This window comes from Corapipo altera, unplaced genomic scaffold, assembly GCF_003945725.1.
Source record: "Corapipo altera isolate COAL_440 unplaced genomic scaffold, ASM394572v1 22b, whole genome shotgun sequence".
Lineage (NCBI taxonomy): Eukaryota > Metazoa > Chordata > Aves > Passeriformes > Pipridae > Corapipo > Corapipo altera.
Genome location: NW_020884876.1, coordinates 29,985,970 through 30,005,376, shown reverse-complemented (window position 1 = coordinate 30,005,376; position 19,407 = coordinate 29,985,970). Strand labels below are relative to the sequence as shown.

The 19,407-nt window shown below is 42.3% G+C and overlaps 1 protein-coding gene across 8 annotated transcripts in view; it reads right to left on the bottom strand.

Moving 5' to 3' along the window:
* The window catches only part of FAM13A (family with sequence similarity 13 member A), a 137,766-nt gene that overhangs the window by 66,971 nt on the left and 51,388 nt on the right, over positions 1-19,407 (bottom strand). For 7 of the 8 annotated variants that reach the window (XM_027636106.1, XM_027636103.1, XM_027636107.1 and 4 more), the window contains one exon: positions 6,766-6,938. In XM_027636106.1, the coding sequence (XP_027491907.1) occupies positions 6,766-6,938 (173 nt within the window). Of the gene's footprint in view, positions 1-6,765; positions 6,939-11,973; positions 12,028-19,407 lie in introns of those variants that run through there. The other variant, XM_027636110.1, reaches the window with a different exon arrangement.

Sequence of the window (19,407 nt, the reverse complement as noted above, 5' to 3'; positions counted from 1 at the left end):
ACAGCCATCTCAGGTCAGTCCTAGGGCTTCTTCCTGCACCCAGCTTTGCTGGTTGGGTTGGGATCACACTCCTCTCAACAGATAAAATGAGAGCTCAGAGACAAACTGATGCAAGCAAGAGCAGTGAATAACAACCCTGCCATGCCATCCTCAGCCTTTTCTTATTAGACAGCCAGCTGACTACTTTGATTAAAAATATACATGTGTGTCATGGGAAGTCACAGCTGAACTCCATCAGCCTACGCTGCAACGTGCTGAACACAATGTCCAAATGCACAGCTCTTTCAGCCTGAACCGGGAAACTGCAGCAGCAAACAAGCCTGACTGAGAACCCGGTGACCTCTGCCCACTGATCTTCCTGAAGGACACAGGGCCAGGTCCCCTCTGGGAAGTGCAGAGGAAGGAGAACCTCACAGCTTCAGGTGGTAGAAAACTGCTTGCTCTGCAAAGCTACCGGAAACAAGGCACACTACGCTGAACCTCCTCATCTGAACAACGCACCAGGCACTTTGGGAGACAGGCTAAGGAAGTTTTGGGAGAGGGAACTACTCACTGCAGTAGAAATAAGTCAAATTACAGTGCAGAGGCTCTGCCTCTTCCCTAGTTGCTAGTAAGACAGGTTAGTGATGGGTGTCTTGGTTTTTGTAAACACAAATATTAAAAGCACGAAGATTTCCAAGGCTGGCTTAAATTCTTCACTGTATGTTTTCCAATGAGAAGTCACTGATTCCTTTGTTTAAAAATGACTTCAAAATAGTACAGATATTTGCACTTGATATCCTCAGCAAAAACTATTATCTGGCCCAGCTGGTATCAGAAAGCCACCGGCCTCATGAGCTGTAGGGACTTTCTCCTCACAGCAAAAGCAGATACAAAAGAAGAAATGCACAAGATGGAAAAATAAAGAATCTTTCTAACTGAAAGGGCAATGCCTGAGGTACAGAAAGGGAGTAGTTTTTTTTTTTCAGCTCTATTACTCAATTACTGGGAACTTAACTTTAGTCCCTTTCTGATTTCTAAGGCTGCTGGATGCTGTCCCAGGAAACAGAAAAAGCTAATATACTTGGCTAATGGACTGAAAGCAGAACTTCTGTTTCCATATGCACATTATGACAATAAAGTGCATATATGCTTTCTACCTCTAACAGTCACCAGATCTTTGTTTCATATCTGATTCTTGTTGCTTCCAAGATGAACCTCTACTTCTGTGGCAGAGGTCAGGGCATCAGACTCAAAATGTTCTCCATCCCACAAACCATAATTTGTCACCATGTAAATCTTGCAAGGAGAGGCAAAGATAGGATGCACAGAAGTATACATGAAGGTTACAATAGTGTAATGGACAAAGCCTAATTTAAAGGATTAACCTGTGCAGGGTGGAAGACAGAGGCCAAATGCTTGGAAAAGTACACTGAAATCCACCTAAGTGACTTGCATGAGAAAAATCTACATAATTACATGTTTCTGTGACTGTCATTACACCTTGGCTATAGATGGTAGAAGAACCCAGAAAGAGCTCAGACCACACCCTGATTTGCCATTCACAGTCACCTGCTTTGGAGAGACACATAAATCATGTTTTTGTATCTGTGTTTTTAGAAAACTGAATGCTTTTCTTAACAACTCATTATGTAAGGCAGTTCCTGCTGCCAGCATTCCACAATGCAAGAAAGAAGGGAATTGATTGCATAGAAGGGTGGAGACAAATGTACTCTCAAAGTTAAATGAGTCAGCTTGGAAAAACTAACTCAACACAACCTAAAGAGACAAAGGAACAAACAGCAACAACACCTTACATAAAAAGTCCTCTCTGAGGGCTCAGAGCAGGGCCCGCCAGAGGTGTTGCATGCTGAATGATGCAGAAGGCAACTGTGCTCACTACCTCTCCATCAGCCTCATTCCAGACCTTTATCCCTTTCCTGAAACGTTTTCTTGAAGAATCCACGGCTGTTGGAGGACAGCCCTGCCAGCCGCCTGGCTGCAATCCCTTATGTAAACCTGGCAGCCAGACTCCTGAGTGGTAAGGCAAATTATTACTTTGGATAGGGACTGAATGTACTGGCACGACAGACTTCAAAAACAAAAAAACCCCAAACCTAAACAAAAATAGTCAGCTAAGCAAACAACACTAGCCCCCCTGTTTGATTTGTTCTGGCAATAGGCACCCCAGTTCTTAGCATGTGCCAGAGAATAATGGTAAGTTTTAAACCGCAGCTGCTAAAAGGAAAGCCAACAAACAGGGAAAGTGTTTACAGTAAGCACAAACTTCTCAGTGTACAAATATATGTGTTTTCATACCTCAACAACTAACAGTGAAAATATGCAGTGTCATTAAGAAGAGGGCACAGCAGGGTACATTAACCCACCCCTTAATTTAGGGAGGTTACTATGCTACTAGACACGTGATGCCTTTATTTTCAGGACATAGGTCAGATATAAGGATCTTTGTGAACAAAAGGTTGATGTAAACAAACCTTCTCCTTGAGAACATGCACGTGTTAGAAAGCCAGCATGGGGTATCTGTGCTGGCAGATCTCATTGCAGCTGTGATGGCAGTCACAAACAGGAATTTATGATCTTTGGCACACAAAGGCAAGGCTACAAAATACAGAAGGCAATGGCTGGCTTACTGAACAACTGCTGTGGTTGCTCTAAGCTTTGGCTCTCAGGAACTGCAGAATGTTTTTCACAGTCTGGCTGCCATACACACACCCATTCCTCAGCCCCCGACCACTACTAGCAAGGATGGATGCCCAGCCCCACTCCTTTGGTCGATATTTCCACGCACAGAGCCTAACAGCACCTCAAACAGCAGCGTGCTCTCCCACTGAGGGTTCCTCCTTCAAAACAGTACCAGGACTGCAGAGAGATGCAGCTCCAGCAAGTGCTAGAACAGACATACACAACAGTAAAGCAAATTTCAGTGCCCTTTCCTGGGCAAAAGTTCCAGGATGGTGATTGTATATGAAGTTTAGCACGAAAGGCTGAGAGCATTGCTTGCAAGAGGCCCTCCTACCTTTGTATCCACTTAAATCATAACATATCCTACCCCTAAAGTAAAATCCATTTGAATCTGTGATTTGAAGCAGTTATTTGAAGTTTTAGTACCATTAAACACATCCAAAATCACACCAGTTCCTACCACAATTGTGTATGCCCTTCTGAACCAGTTTTGAGTAGACTTTTCCTTGTAGATAGTAGAAAGGAAGAGGGACCCAAACAGGGACTCTGAGGTTCACAGAGCTGCAAGCCCACTCTAATATCTTCTCACTGAAGGTCTGATAACGCCCCAGGGAGCCCCATTCCCTCCAGCCCACACCCTAGTCCCAAAGCTGCTGCCTTCCCCAGCTCCTGAGGTCTGCTGTGTGAGTCTTGTGGTTCTCAACCAGGTAAAGATAAAAGTATGTGTGTGGTTCCCGGGGTCTGGAGGTTTGGCTGCCCTGCTCTGAAGCTCTGCACAGGAGCTCTTGCAAAAACAAATGAGACTCACAGAAGTATGTAACAGGCTGCATATTGCATAAAGACTTCCATCCTTCTTTCAGAGGACCAGTCTCTCCTCTCCTGCCGCTTCCTTTCTTTCATTCTCCACTGGTTTTGGATTTGATCGAGAGCTGCATTACAGGTGTGCTTTTCTGCTACTGCATAATTAGCAGTTTGTCCTTGCACACAATTATGATAAATGAGGCAGTTTTCAAAAGAACACATACATTAAGTGCTACTGGGGATTTTGGGTACATAGAGTTAATCCACCTATTTCGATTAGAAAAAAAGAATGTATCAACTTTACAAATAACATTGTTTTAGGATAATTGTTGAGAACAGACAGATTTTATGCTCTGCAATGTTTTGACTGCAACTGATACATTGTACATTTCAAATAACATCAGCACCTTAAAAAAAATCCTCCAATGAGGAATAACATACCTGTAAGGAGGCATAACATGACTTTCGATATTTAAAAAAAAAAAGTAAGTTAATCTAGAAGACAGAGTCACAACCGTAGTTGCTACTTAACACACAAATCTTCATTTTAAGGACAACTGTATGAAGACACATACTAAGAGGTATTTCAAATAGTATTAAAAATTACTAATCAACCAGAAGTCTCTCATTTTCTCCCTGAAGGCCTCTGTTCCAGTGCCAAATGAAACTGATTGAAAATTTATTAAAGATTGAAGGTTGTAGTCCTTGCTAGAGGAGGCCTTACACACTTAGAGTGTGTGGTTATTTCTTCACTTTTAAACACTTGTGAAGCTGCCTAAGATGGAGTTCTGCATCTACTGTTCTGTGTAACCCTTCATCCTCTTCTAATCCACCCATATCATGGTATCTGAGCATGCAAAGGGAACAAACCAGTTGTTTTCATGAAGCAGCAAATGATTATCACTGCCAAGAACAACCTTTATTCTTTTCTACCAAAGATCATATCATAGGTGAGCAGATACAGCAAGCAATTTCACTAAAACATACCTGATAATTACATATAATCAATGATAACATTTATTTAAGAACTATTAGTACCTTGTGACACAAAACATCCCAACAAGAATAGCAGTGTGTTTGCAAAGCACTTTATAATCTAGGTCAGATGCCAGAGTCCTTCTGCCGAAAAAGGTGGAAACTCCTAATAATAGCCTTGCACTGAAATAAAACCAGGTAATACCTCATTGTGGACTTAAATTACACAAGAGTGACCCAAGGCTGCCAAAAGCATGTTTAAAAACACTCCTGATATATCAGAGCACTACATTAATGCCAGGGAATAGGGGTTTCTGCTTGTTGCACAGACACTTCACATGTGTTATGTCTCTTCGCTTTTCCTCTTAGGGGTGTTCCAAGGCCTTGTCTCCATCCCGTCCTGCCCAACAACCTGCCATCCTGAAGCCGGGTAGGAAACAACAAACACTGCCTGCTCTTCCTCCAGCAGCACCAGATCACGGACACAAAAGTACCGGACACAAAGAGCGGTGTGGATATTCAACTCAATGAGGTAAATAAGTACAGAAGTGTGATAGAGGACAGAAAACTAGGGCATTCTTGAACAAAATGGGATTACAAGAGAATTAATTTCTACAGTTTATTAATTTTCCAGATAAAATTAGAGATGCAGACATCTTTCACTCCAAGGCCTACGCACAAAGATTAAGATTCTGCCTAATTACAAACATATCTCGTTTGGTACTTAATGTCCTGTGCTGGTATTGGCCCAACTGTTCCATATTTGTACTCTTCTAAGCAATTACACATTGACAAGAAAGTATGAATTTCTACAGCATATAATGACACTTTTTGGGGAATGTTCTCCTAAGAGAACAGCAGTTTTTGGGGTACCTCATGAAGTACATCAGTCACACACACCTTCTCAGACACAAGACTCTGCAGTCCTTTGTTTCAGCCCCGGAGCACTTCATTTCCCCTTACACCCTGCAACACACAGCAGAATACAGGCAGGGGCACACTCTCTGCCAAGCTCCAGCATACCAATACAAGAGGCTGCAGCTTCTGACCCAGCCCCACCTGCCTGGCCTTGTCTAGCTGGTAGAACTATACTGCCTTCTCAGCTCTGCCAGATGACCTGCTCTGGTAATTGTTTCCTAACTCATCTCAGTCAAAAGGAGCTGGATTAATGAAGCCATGTAAACAAACCTGATGTGTTCTGGCTGCAGGAGCTTTGGGGGAAGTTCGGGGAGAGTAAATACACAGCTAATGCAGCTAGAACTTAGCACATGTGCCTGCAAAGGCTTCACCACCATCACTATGAATCAAAATCTGGTGTCAACGCATGATTTGCTAACTTGTAAATTGAGTGCTGTCTGTCTGCGCTAGTGCTGAGAATAGCACACATCTCCTGCTAACACAGTGAAGTCAGTTACGTGTCTGGCAGCACTGCCTCTGCTTTGTGTTCCTACTGGTGTGCTGAGACACTGCAGTGTTGTGTTTCATGACATGTAAAATAGCACCATTTCCCACATTAGGCTAACTCCTTATTTCAGTAGCACACTGCAATTTCCCACAGTAACCTGAATCCTCCATGTGCTGCACTAGACACAAGAGGAGAGAGAATGACAGACTCAGTTCAATATCCTGAGAAGAACAAAAAGATCCTGGTTCAGCCCGATGTTCAGGGAAGGACTTTACAAGAAAGTAAACTGCACATTACCTGTTCACCTAATCAACAATGTGCCAGCAATCAAAACTCAAAATACTCTTTAAAGATAGATACCTTTGTAGATTCTTTAAACCAGTAGACTCTCATAGATTAATTCAGACAGATAATCTTACAGATATTCTCTATATATTCTTTTATTCTGTCTTGTCTGAACAATAGTAGTACTAACATTGTTCTTGCCAGAAAGAGAAAAACCCCTAAAACCCCTTCCTTTTGGACTGAGAGTGAGAATGAAGTCAGCCATCTGTTAACACTTAAACTGGGCAGATCAAATACGCTTGATTACTCAGAGGAGACACCTGACATTGCAGTTACATCTTGTGCTCATTGTAATTTCTAGTGCCTGATCATAGGTCAGTCCTGTCCATCTGCACTCCTTCACCAAGCATCCTACTTTCAAAAGCTTGAAATTTAATGTTGGAAAGGCAAACCAAAGCACACAGCTGGCACTGGAGTGTGTAGATTGAACAGGAATAGGCACATTAATTTGTCTTAGACCCCGGCATATTTTCTAAGTGTTCAAAAAGCCCAGTGCTAGAGGTGTAGTTACAAAACAAACAAGGAGACAAACACAAAGACGAAAAAGGAACACTAACCTGGAGAAAAACACATCACTGTTAGTGAAGGAGATTTCATCCGTTAAGTCCATCTCCTTCCCACATGAACCACTATCTGTTAATTGGAGGCTGACCCGAGGTATTCCATCTGACCGGCCCGGTTGTGGCACTAGGCACATTTGGTTGGATCGTTCCACTGTGGACTTAGTCATCTATGGAAGCAAGGAGAGAAATGTGAAAGGAAGAAAGGCCAGAGCAGCCTTTTCAGATAATCTGTAACAGAAAGACATTCCGTACCAGTGCACAAGCAGCAAAGAATAAGACAAGGTGCAAAACAACATTATAATATACATATAAATCAAACATTCTGCTTGATAAAAGCTATTTAAAGAAAACTAAAGGTGTGCCTATTGAAAGAGCGGGGGCAAGAGTGACATTAAGAAAACAAAGGTTAAGTTAAATAAATACTTATTTTCTGCATCACAAGAGAGAGATTAAAAAAGTTTGCATTGAATTTGCTTCTTGACATGACTGGAGATGGTAAAAGCAGTTATGTATCTCTTCTCAACTCCCTTCACACCCTTTTTAATGGCAATTTAATATCAACACATGCCCTGGAAAAAAATTTCTCAAGAAGGATGAAAACATTCTGGATTGGTGCTCTTTGCTGAGGTAGACAGAACACAAGAGTTGGAAGCTGGGCTCTCTAAATACAAGCAAAGTTTCCAAGCATCATCAAATCCATCTACAGTAAGGCCAGGGCTCTTGCTCTGACCCATCAGGGAAGCATACAGAGTATAAGAGACAGTGCTTCCTCAGACAGCTGTCCAGGATCAGTGGCAGATAAAAAATGCCTAGGAGAGAAGAGGAGCATGTTTAGGGGTCTGTCTTGCATGCGCTGCCCCAGATTTGGAATTCTGTGGTACAGGACCTTTCCTTGACTTGGCCATTGCACCTGGGTCACTGTGTTTTATCAGCAAACATTGAACCTAACCTTTGTGATTAAATTCAGTTTTCTCTTGTGTTCACTTCTGTTTTTAGCCTTTGCAAGATCCTATGGCTGGGAGTTTCACAACATTGTTACACATTGATTAAAATTAAAAAAAAACACCTTCTATTTTAGATATGGTGACAGACAATCTTTCCCTTGTTTTTGAATTGTGAGAATTTGCCAGAAATAATGCTGATGGCTCCTAATGACTTTAATTATCCATTTGTTTACCAGTTCTGCTGTAGTTATTACAAATATGTTGGACAGTAAATTGGAATTCCTGTACTCCTAAACCCTTTTTGTACCTGGCTTACCCTAAGATTCTTTGTAAAATTTTTCATTATACTTCTGTTCCTAGTGCTTTTTTCCACTCACAGTTGTTTTCAAATGCTTTATGTGTGTTGAAAAGTTTCACGGAACAGAAAGCTGCTTCCTACTGAGCTCTGAAGAGAATAAAATGAAAAATAAAATGTGTATCAGCAGCAAAGGGAAACCAGAGAGATATGTTGAGAGAGCTTTCCAGCTTCAGCCTCTGGACTGCATGCTCTTGGCGAGATCCTGCCTTCACTGATGTCAATGGGCATTTTACCCAAAGTCAGATCTTACCTTTGTACCACTGCTGGCTTCCAGTCATACAGCAATACTCTGTTAGCCCAACACCTGCAGCAGTCTCTGGCTGTTGGCACCATGGGAACTGGCCACACATCACACGGACACCAAGCCGTGCCTCTCAGCTGCTACAGAACGGCAGCAGTGATGTGATTTAAAAGGGGAAGACCATGTCTACAGGGAGGAGGGGAGACAGAGAGCATTACAGCAAAGAATCGCAACAGGAGGCATCAGGGCCTGGGATCTGGAGGCACTGACTCACTGAATTCTGATGGAAGGGGCTCTTAAGCCCTTTTTTTGCCACTGAAACTTGCAGTCAGCCATTTAAGCTTTGCTGCAGCTGGAGATGACTGTTGACTGCCATGCTTGCACAGGGCATAGAATCATAGAATCATAAAATTGTTTAGGTTGGGAAAGACCTCTAAGATCATCAGTCCAACCATTACTTTAACACTGCCAAGTCCACCACTAAAACATTTCCCTAAATGCCACATCTACACATCTTTTAAATACCTCTAGGGATGGTGATTTAATCACTTCTCAGGGTAGCCTGTTCCAATGCTTGATAACCCTTTTAGTATAGAAATTTTTCCTAATATCCAATTAAAACCTCCAGTGGCACAACTCAAGGCCACTTCCTCTTATCCTATTGCTTGTTACTGGAGAGAAGAGACCAATCCCCATCTCACTATAACCTCCATTCAGGCAGTTGTAAAGATCTCACCTCAGCCTCCTTTTCTCCAGTCTAAATATCCCCAGCTCCCTGAGCCACTCCTCCCTAAGACTTGAACTCCAGACCCTTCACCAGCTCCATTGCCCTTCACTGGACTTGCTCCAGCACCTCAATGTCTTTTTTGTAGTGAGGGGCCAAGAACTGGAGCAGCACTCGAGGTGTTGCCTCACCAGTACAAGGGGACAGTCACTGCCCTGGTCCTGCTGGCCACACTATTTCTGATACAAGCCAGGATGCCACTGGCCTTCTTGGCCACCTGCTGGCTCATGTTTAGTGGCTGTTGATCAGCAGCCCAAGTCCTTTTCTGCTGGACAGCTTTCCAGTCACTCTTTGCCAGTCTGTAGCACTGCCTGGGGCTGTTGTGATCCACGTGCAGGACCTGGCACTTTGCCTTGTTGAACATCATACCACTGGTCTTGGCCCACCCATCCAGCCTGTCCAGATCCCTCTGCAAGGCCTTCCTATCCTCTAGCAGATCACCTCTTACCATGGCCTTTTGGTGCTACTTCACCATGAGCCACTAGAGTTGATGGCATGCACATCACAAAAGCTGTTCACCAGAGTAACAAAAATGGTGACTGTATATAAGCACAAACCTCTAAACTAGAACATATCCTACACACTGTTCCATCATTACTTTACAGAGCACATGTGGGTGTAAGCAAAGCAGACAACTTCTACGATGCACTACATATAACAAAAGTCATTGAAGCCTGGAAAACAGAAGGACACCAGCTTTTCCACCTCTACCCTACCATGTGCATCCTGATTTCAAGTACACAATTAACAAAGCTAATAATTTTGCTACCAGGTTCTGCAGAATCTGCCTTACAAAAGAAGAAGTGCTAGCAAACAGGTAACATCTGCTGAACAGCATTATCAGAATCCTTCTGTGCAAACTGTTCATGAACTTTACACTTTACACATGATTTACAGAAGCTCCTTGTACTACAGAATTCTATAAAAAAATCTATTTATTATTCTAGTGCTCTAAAAGGAAAAAAAAAATTCATTCAGTCTTCAATTCTCATTTTCTGGCAATAAAAGATCACTTGCATGCAGGCACTTACAATAAAGGCATGCTAATCACATACAAGTTCTGCAAGAAAATTCTGTTTGAAAGATCAAGTTCACATTTAGGATTACCACTGCGTTTTTTAGGGCACTTCAAAATCCCCAAGAAGTGGAAGGGACCGATGTTGTCCATCTGCTGTTCCTGATGGTCTATAGGCTAGTATTTTGATAGCTTTGGAAAACAACATCCTAGCACTGTAGTTATTTCTTTAGCCATATAGTCTGCAAGTAATAGCAACTTACACCTGAATTGAATTTACATAGACTTACTTTCTGTATAAAACTGTTTTCAGTTGCATCAGTACCAAAATACAGTGAGGAGCAGGGAGTTGGACACGATGAACCTTATGGGTCCCTTCCAACCCGAGATTTTACATGATTCTATGTAGAAAAAAATATTCCTTGAACTCATATGCATTAAAAGTTAAATAAACATTTTTGTTTAAGTATTGTGTCTTCAATCCTTATCAACAATAGGGAGGAACAATGTTTGCTATCTCCTTCCACAGTTTTTACTGACCCTGTGAAAAAGCCATCTTCACAACTACCGTAACAGCAGCACTTTGCTGCGGTGCCACTGAGATGAAGATATGCCTGTGGGTAGGCAAAAACTTCTGTAAGTTGAATTCCTCACAAAGCAGATTAAAGAACTACTGTGAGAGGTAGCTTAAATGCTTTTTTGAGTGGTGGAGCTCTCAACAGAAAATTTTTTGGCAGACTTCTTTGTTCATGCACATGCATAAGTTTCATGCAACTAAGTTTGAGAACATTACCTTACAAAGCGAGGACAAAAATGCTATAGGTTAAGCATTTTCAAGATGATTCTGGGAAGACAAGCACATTTAGCTGCTAGATGATAGAAGAGAGAAGAGAGTGTGTAAATACAATGGAGCCAAGAGTCTTTTCCGTGGTGCCCAGTGTCATGACAGCAGGCAATGGGTACAAATTGGAACACAGGAGGTTCCCTCTGAACATCAGGAAACTTTTTCACTGTGAGGATGACAAAGCACTGGCACAGACTGGCCAGGAAGGTTTTGGAGGAGTCTCCATCTGAGGAAATATCCAAAATCCATCTGGACACAGTCCTGTGTAACTTGCTCTAGACGAGTTTGAGTTGGAGGTTTGGACAAGATCACCATCAGAGGTCCCTTCAACTTCAACCACTCTAGAGATTTTCTAATTTCCCCTTTGACAATCTTATCTATCCAGCAAATGAACTGAATGTATGAATTGCTGCATACTGAGATGCCTTATGCGGTGTGGGATCTGTCAAAGCAGCACTTTGTCCCAGGCACAACCTAACCACTGCGGTCTGCTGAACAGTAATCTATACATCTTTGTAAATACACGAAAAGCTTCACTTTGGAAGATGACACCAATAAATCCAAGGACAACTCTAGAGAATAGGGATGTTTTTGTTGAAGAAAAAATAATTTGATTTTTGTTTCCTTAAAATTTTTTGTTGTAGCTTAATCCCAAACTATGTTTGACAGAGATCAGACTCAGCCTGAACCAAGTGTATTGTGGGCTGTTACATTATAACTACAGGCTCTGGCCACTGAAAACGTGGGCTCTGCTGAAATGTCCTACTCTGTAATTTCAAATACACCTTCATTCCAGCTAAATACAAGTAAAATAGTATCAGGTGCTACTGACAATCAAAGGGACCGGCACAATAAAGGATAATCAAAACACAAAGAGCAGAAAAACCACAGGGAAATATTAGACATTATATCCTGCATTTGGCTTTCAAGTTTTGTTGTTTCAAAGTTCAGATGCAAGAAACTGTGTTTGCAGTCTTAATAGAGACTAGTCAGTTTTATGACCGCTATAAACATACGTCATGATGAGTGTTGAAGAAAGTGCAAGAAAACCTTTCCCCTAGAGGCACAAGCTGACCAGTCAAGGTGGCATCATCCCACACAATACCACCACCAAAATTCTTCATAAGTGACTGGGTGCATCACAGAGATGTTTCATCTTCCTGTGAGGTCTAGGAGTTCCTGGGTTCAAAGATCAAAGATAAATACGCCACGTATTCTAAAGATCTGACGTGGTGTGGTGACTAACATTTCTCTGTTTTTGAAGAACAGGGACTACTCCACACCAAGACGAGTCTGGAGAGCCCTGTGCATATGAATCAACATGGTATAAATATACAGATCCTTGGCACAGGTCATCCTCAGAAATCTGAGTACATCACAAGGAGGAAAAAGAAAAACTTCCAATATCCCAAGCCAAGCATAAATATGTAAATAACTAGACAATTCATACCCATTTGAGTAAGTAATTATGAAGTGTAAATGCACAACTTTAGGAAGAAACTAGCTGCGAGTTTATATTCAAAACTTACAACTGAAAGGATAATAAAGATATTTCCATAAGGTTGTCATAAAAAAACCCATGAGGTAGTTAAAAAGAAGAATGCGCTGTATATGCTTTAATGCTGCATGAGCATACTGCTCTTCTAGAGGAGAGAGAAATCCCACTCAAAAACTTTTTTGATACACAAATGGAATTCTTAGGGTTGTCCACCAAAACAAAGAGCTCCAAATCACTTTTTGAAGGGCTTCTTGTCACCCTAGGGCTCTTTCAACTTACAAGTTGTCTATATCAATATAAATATTCCACAGAATAGCAAAAGGCACATTTCTTTTCAAAAATCTAAGCGTGGCTGAGTGATGCAGGGAAATCTGGAATGCTGCTTTCTTTCTCACTCTAGTCTCATTTTTGCTAACTATCAGCACAAAGCTTACATGTCAATGTATCCACTGATCAGCACTACCTCTGCTTCATGAATGACTATGAAAGGGAGACCATTAGCCAGCTCTTGCCTGACAGCTAACCAACCTGATTCGACCAGTTCTGTTCAGTAAAATAACCAGGGAATGAGATATTTGCCAAAGTTAACCAGGATTGGTATCTGGCCACTGATACCTCTTGAAACAAATATAATCCATTCACTCCATTTAAAATCACTAGGTATTTCAATGAGATTTCTAACCACACACAGAGCTGTAAGCTCTCTACCGAAGTTAGTCAATGGTAACAACAATGACAGTGAATTACATCAGGCCTTGTTTGGAGACGCTAACTTTTCCCAGAGGGTTTAGGTCATCCTGAATTGTCCCAGAGAATCAGGTGGAAATTCCTGCTGAGACAGCAATGCCCTTCAAGTTATTCAGTGAATAGAACACATATTTATTCTGTACTTGTGTTGTTCTCCAAAACTTCATAGTGCAACCAGTTCTCATACAACACCAGCTTTGCCACCATTCTTCTTCAACTTCTGGGATGAATCTGGATGGGATGAATCTCCTGCAGCTGTGAGTACCAGATATCTTTCAGGTCCAAAGGCAGGGGTAGCTCTACAGGAAAATTTTTCAGTTACATTCATCTCACACTTCTTATATTATTCCCATGTGTCCCGTGGACACACCTGAAGAACAGAATGCCATCCAGAGAGATCTGGACAAGGTTGAGAAGTGGGTCCATGGGAATCTCACGAGGTTTAACAAGGCCAAGTGCAACGTGCTGCATCCGGATCAGGGCAACCTCTGGTTCCAATACAGGTTGAGGGATGAACATACTGGTAACAGCCCTGCTGAGAAGGACTTGGGGGTGCTGGTGGATGAGAGGCTGGACGAGACCCATCGATGTGCACTTGCAACCCAGAAAGCCAATCGTGTCCTGGGCTGCATCAAAAGAAACATGACCAGTAGGTCAAATGAGGTGGTTCTGCCTCTCTGCTCTGGTGGGACCCCACCTGGAGGGCTGCCTACACCTCTAGAGTCCTTAGCACAAGAAAGACATGGATCTGTTCAAGCCGGTCCAGAGAAGGGCCACAAAAATGATCAGAGGGATGTAACATCTCTATTTATGAGGAAAGGCTGAGAGAGTGGGGGTTGTTCAGCCTGGAGAAGAGACAATTCCAGGGAGACCTTACACCAGCTTTCCAGTACCTAAAAGGGGGTTTATAAGAAAGCCAGAGAGGGACTTTTTACAAGGGCATATTATGATAAAGTAGGTAGATTCAGACGAGATGTATGTAAGAAATTTTCTAAAATCATGGTGGTAAAACAGGTTGCCCAGAGATGTGGTGGATGCCTCATCCCTGGAAACATTCAGGATCAGGTTGAACAGGCCTCTGATTAACCTCATGTAGTTGAAGGTGTCCCTTCTCATTGCAGGGAGGTTAGACTAGATGGCCTTTACAGGGCCCTTCCAACCCCAAACATTCTATGATTCTAAGACCTTAAGCCTGGACTAAGCTTAAAGAAAGAGAACAATTGTCTTTAGCAAGGTTGCTGTCTTACTAAAATGTGCTTGTGCTTAAATACTTGCCAAAACATAGATTCCATTCCTTGATTCATCACTTCACCTACCACCTACAATATTGATTTTAAAACCACAGAGACATATTACAGTTGTGAAGTTCTCCTCAAATTAAAGATGCCTCATCATCTTAAATTACTGACACTGGGAGACAAAGATCAATCCTTAGATTGATCAATCTCTGTAATGCTTACCAGGTTTACCAGAGAGTCAACACATACTTGCAAAATAATTCAGTTACCAGCTCTCTTCCATGCTCAGAATGAAGCCTGAAATCCTTCCTTGATTAACTGCCACACTGAAATCATAAAGTCACGATAAATGCGGTCATCCTTACAATATGTGCAGCTGCCACTGCCAAATTTGGATTTCTCTTACTCTACTTGTATTTTTAGGCACTGGATCATTAAAACACCTCCTCTGTACTCTGCCCTACTCAGATATCAAAGTTATAAATTTGATGCAATCCTAACGTGTATGAAGCTTTAAAGTTCAATGAAGTTCTGATGTTTTATTCAAACTAGGTGCCTTAAAAAGGACAAGACTCTTCGGATTCAAAGAGCTGAGTATTATCTTCCTTTAAACCACATCCTAGTCCTGTTTGTCAAACTTAATTTCCTTTTATGACAAAGGTAACCCACCTAGTTGATCAAGGAAAGACAGCTGATGTAATCCTTCTGAATTTTAGTAAAGCATTTGATACTGCCTCTCACAGGATCCTTCTGGACAAACTGTCCAGCACACAACTGGACACTCATCATGTGGTGGGTGAGCAATTGGCTCAAGGGTCGAGCACAGAGGGTAACAGTGAATGGGGTGACATCAAACTGGCGACTTGTCACCAATGGGGCTCCACAGGGCTCCTCCACTTTGGGCCCTGTGCTCTTCAACATCATAAATGACCTGGATGCAGGACTGGAAGGAATACTAAGAGTGCCAAAGACACTGAATTGTGAGGAGCTGCTGACTCCTTCCAGGGCAGAGAGGCCCTGCAGAGAGACCTTGACAAATTAGAGAGCTGAGCAATCACCAACCATATGCAGTTCAACAAGGGGAAGTGCTGGATTCTGCACCTGGGATGGGGCAACCCCAGATGTTTGTACAGACTGGGGAATGAAATGCTGGAAAGCAGTGCCATGGAAAGGGACCCAGGGGTCCTGGTGGATGCCAAGTTGTATCTGAGTCAGCAGTGCCCTGGCAGGAGGGCCAACCATGTTCTGGGGGGCATCAGGGATAGTATCGCCAGTCAGTCGAGGGAGGCGATTCTCCTGCTCTGCTCTGCACTGGGGCAGCCTTGCCTTGAATACTGTGTGCAGTTTTGGGTATTGCAATATAAGAAAGGTATTAAGCTGTTAGAGAGCATCTAAAGGAGGGCAACAAAGATAGTGAAGGGCCTTGAGGGGAAGCCGTATGAGGAGCAGCTGAGGGCACTTGGTCTGTTCAGCCTGGAGGAGACTGAGAGGAAACCTTAAGACAGTCTACAACTTGTTGATGAGGGGAAGCAGAAGGGGCAGGCACTGATCTTTTCTGTGTGGTAACCAGTGACAGGACCCAAGGGAATGGCTTGAAACTGTGTCAGGGGAGCTTTAGGCTGGATACTGGGAAAAGGTTCTTTACCCAGAGGGTGGCTGGGCACTGGAACAGGCTCCCCAGGGAAGTGGTCACAGCACCAAGCCTGACAGAGTTCAAGAAACATCAGCACAGCCTCCATATTTGACAGAAGCCACTGCAAACAGCTTAAATGCTTGAAAGTAAACATACACCTAAAAGCTTTGCAAATGTTGCATGATTCCAGAGATAAGAAGCCAGCAAATGCTCTCAGAAAGCCTATGAAATTCAACACAGCTATGCAGATACTGCATTTCCAGAGATACCTTCCTTGTCACTGGCTGTGAATCCCATAAATTTGTTTCAGTAAACTTTCCCAACGTTAAAATCATGTCTATTATAAGCCAGTCAAAGCACATTCCATGAAGAAATTCCAAATTTTCCCTGAAGGCTAAACATAAAAATTGTACACTCCAGAAAGATGTAATCTGAGCCCAAAGCTATACTCCCCAAAAAACATTCAAGAAAACAACCCAATACTAAGATTATCTTCAAACCTGGGACTTTCCATAGTACACGCACAACAGGAGGCTGTTAGAGTGAACCAGCAACATCCTAAAGCCCTTTTTCTGCAGGAAACGAGACACATTTGCCTAAGGGAATCCCTTCAGCCTTCTGCCCTCTGCAGCTTGACAGGCAGCTTTGCCAAAACGCTGCAGGCGTGCAGCGTGCATGGGATGTAGGCCAAAAGTGACAAGATGTATGGGCCTCAAGCCAGAAGATACAACCAGCTCCCAGTGATTGCCGACTGCTGGGTGAAATCTGTTTGCCAAAGGATGCCTAGTGCAGACAGTGTTCTGAATTGGGGTGAAGAGAGCTTCATCCAAGAAGAGAGTAAAGAGTGGGATTGATGCAGACTTTGCAAACTGGGGGTCTGCAGGTGCAGCAGAGAACAGCATCCCACAGCTGAGTGCACAGACAGTTCACTGCAAATTGGAATTAAATGTTTAAGTCTGATTTGGCAAATACAGCCATCAATGAGGAATCCCAGCAAAAAGCACGTTGAGGACTCCTTGATGGGCTAAATAAAAAACTCAAAACCAAAACAAGCATGTATGCCTTCACATTGGAGAGATACAGTGCATAGTTTCAAAGTAATATACAGGGAAAATTACATAATAACAAAAATACCTCCTCCTTCTTGAGGTAATACCAAATTCCTTACGCATATGTTTTTCAGGGCAATATGAAATAATCCTCTCTTGCACTCCTTCCTAGAGACTTCCATCAGCTTATGGTTTGGCATGTACTGTTTTTGTGTCACTGCACTGAGAAAGACTCTAACCTTTGGGTTTGGTTTTTGTTTTTTTTCAGTTTCCTCTTTTAAATTTATGTAATCACGTCATCATATAAACTGCTGGTAACCTAAATCTGCTCCATGTATAAGCCCGCTTCCACATACTCTTGCAAAGTCACTCACAAATTCATTTTTGAACTCCAAGGATCTCAAACTCCCACTCTTCAGCTCCTCTGTCTGTACTCTGAGGCAATGCACCTAACACAGCAGAATGGCTGTATAGTCTCTTATGCTGTGAAATTAATCTTATGCATGTATCAACATCACCATCCAGTATAAAGCAATTATAAGTAAAAACCAGCATTATAAGTAAAACCAGTTAGTAGACTGTAAATGGTGGTAACCTTTTTTCCCCTTGCATTTCTGTTTCACATATGGAGACTGGAAACATGGATCTACCATTGCTTGGCCACAGCAATTGACAAGAGTCTTTCCTATGGCCTTTGCTCCATACTGATGGCTCTCCTTCAGCTTCAGTATTTTTAAGCAGTATCAAGCACAGAGGTGCTGATGAGATATCAGGCATCCTACTGCCTCAAATTACCACATGAAGCTTTGGCAATGAGTCCCAAGGTTGGTTTCAAAAGCAGATACATTGTACCAACCCCCCACACTGCTGGGACACTGCTCCTCTGGGAGTAACTTCTGCCTTTCCTTCACTTGGTTTCTTTGGACTCTCCTAGTTTGAACAGAAGATGTATCACGAGTAAGAAGCGCAAATATGGCCAGATGATCACAATCAGAGGACAGACATACAAATGAACTTAAAAGGCTGACTATGGTGATGATTCCTGTTTTCAGTTTCCTACAGACTTTCTGCTCATGTCCATATTCACCTGCCCAGTCAAAACAATAGCGAGAGCAATACAAATTATGGTAGGTTACTGTAGTTACAATGGGCATCATTTGATATTTCAATATATTCTTAAAATAAATGTCACCTCCAGTGAAGGAATCTTAAAGCAAATGCTCTGTAACTATGTGCTATGCTGTTTAAGGGCAAATGTTAATGAGACCATCAAAAGCAAGAGAACAGAGGTAAGCCAGCATAGCACCCATCACATTCTTTCATCCCTCCTGCTGGCTAATTGTTTGAAGTGTAAACAAGTCTTTGCCAAAGGATTTCTTCCTTAGAAAAATGTGCAGATGTGCCAAAATTCAGAGCTGCTCCACTGAAGTCCATGTAAGTAGGTTGGAAAGTTCAAACAAGCTACTGAGAAATCTGTCTTTCGCCATGTATGGTACTTCTCCTGTTCACAGCATGACAGTGAATTACACAGTAATGAAACAATTTGCTGCCTAAAAGACACTGCTGGCACTGGCCCGAACTGTGCTATATCCTATGAAGTACAGACAAATCCTTCAAGGAAAATTTCTCCTGTCCTGCAATACCATATGGCCAAATCATTACTAAGGGAACCTGAACAACTGAAAAGATGACTGTAAAGGTTGACTTCAGCTACCCACCCTTCAATCCCTTTTTCTTCTCAGCAATAAAGAATGCTGTTTACAAACTGTAAAAAAAGCAGGTTCAGACCTTAGGAATTTTGAACAGAGGTGAAGCAGCACTCTCAGGCATACCAATAAAGCGGCACTAAATGTGCCCAAGCTCAACTAGTACATTTTTATGGCCCTCTGAATCAACACTGGGTAATACAGATAAGCTGAGACTCCACTAGAAATTCCACTAGATCACGCAACAATCCAGTAAAAAAAGGACAGGAATGATCCTCTTCTTGGATCATTCACCTCAGACTTAGAAAAGAAGTTAAAATACATCCTGTACTCTAACAGAATCTTCCAGGTGATCTCATAAGTGTTTTGTATCTCCCATTTTTGTGGACCTGTATCTTCATTATAACTACACCTCCAATTATAAGTACAAGTCACTGCAGACAAATGACTCTAATGAGTCATATAGGTGTGTTAGATCAGATTCTTCTGTCATTTGCTAGCAAAAGTTAGAAATCAACATTCCTGCAATTAACGTAGGGCCAGGCTTGCCACTGACTGAATGCTATTAAGATAAGCATG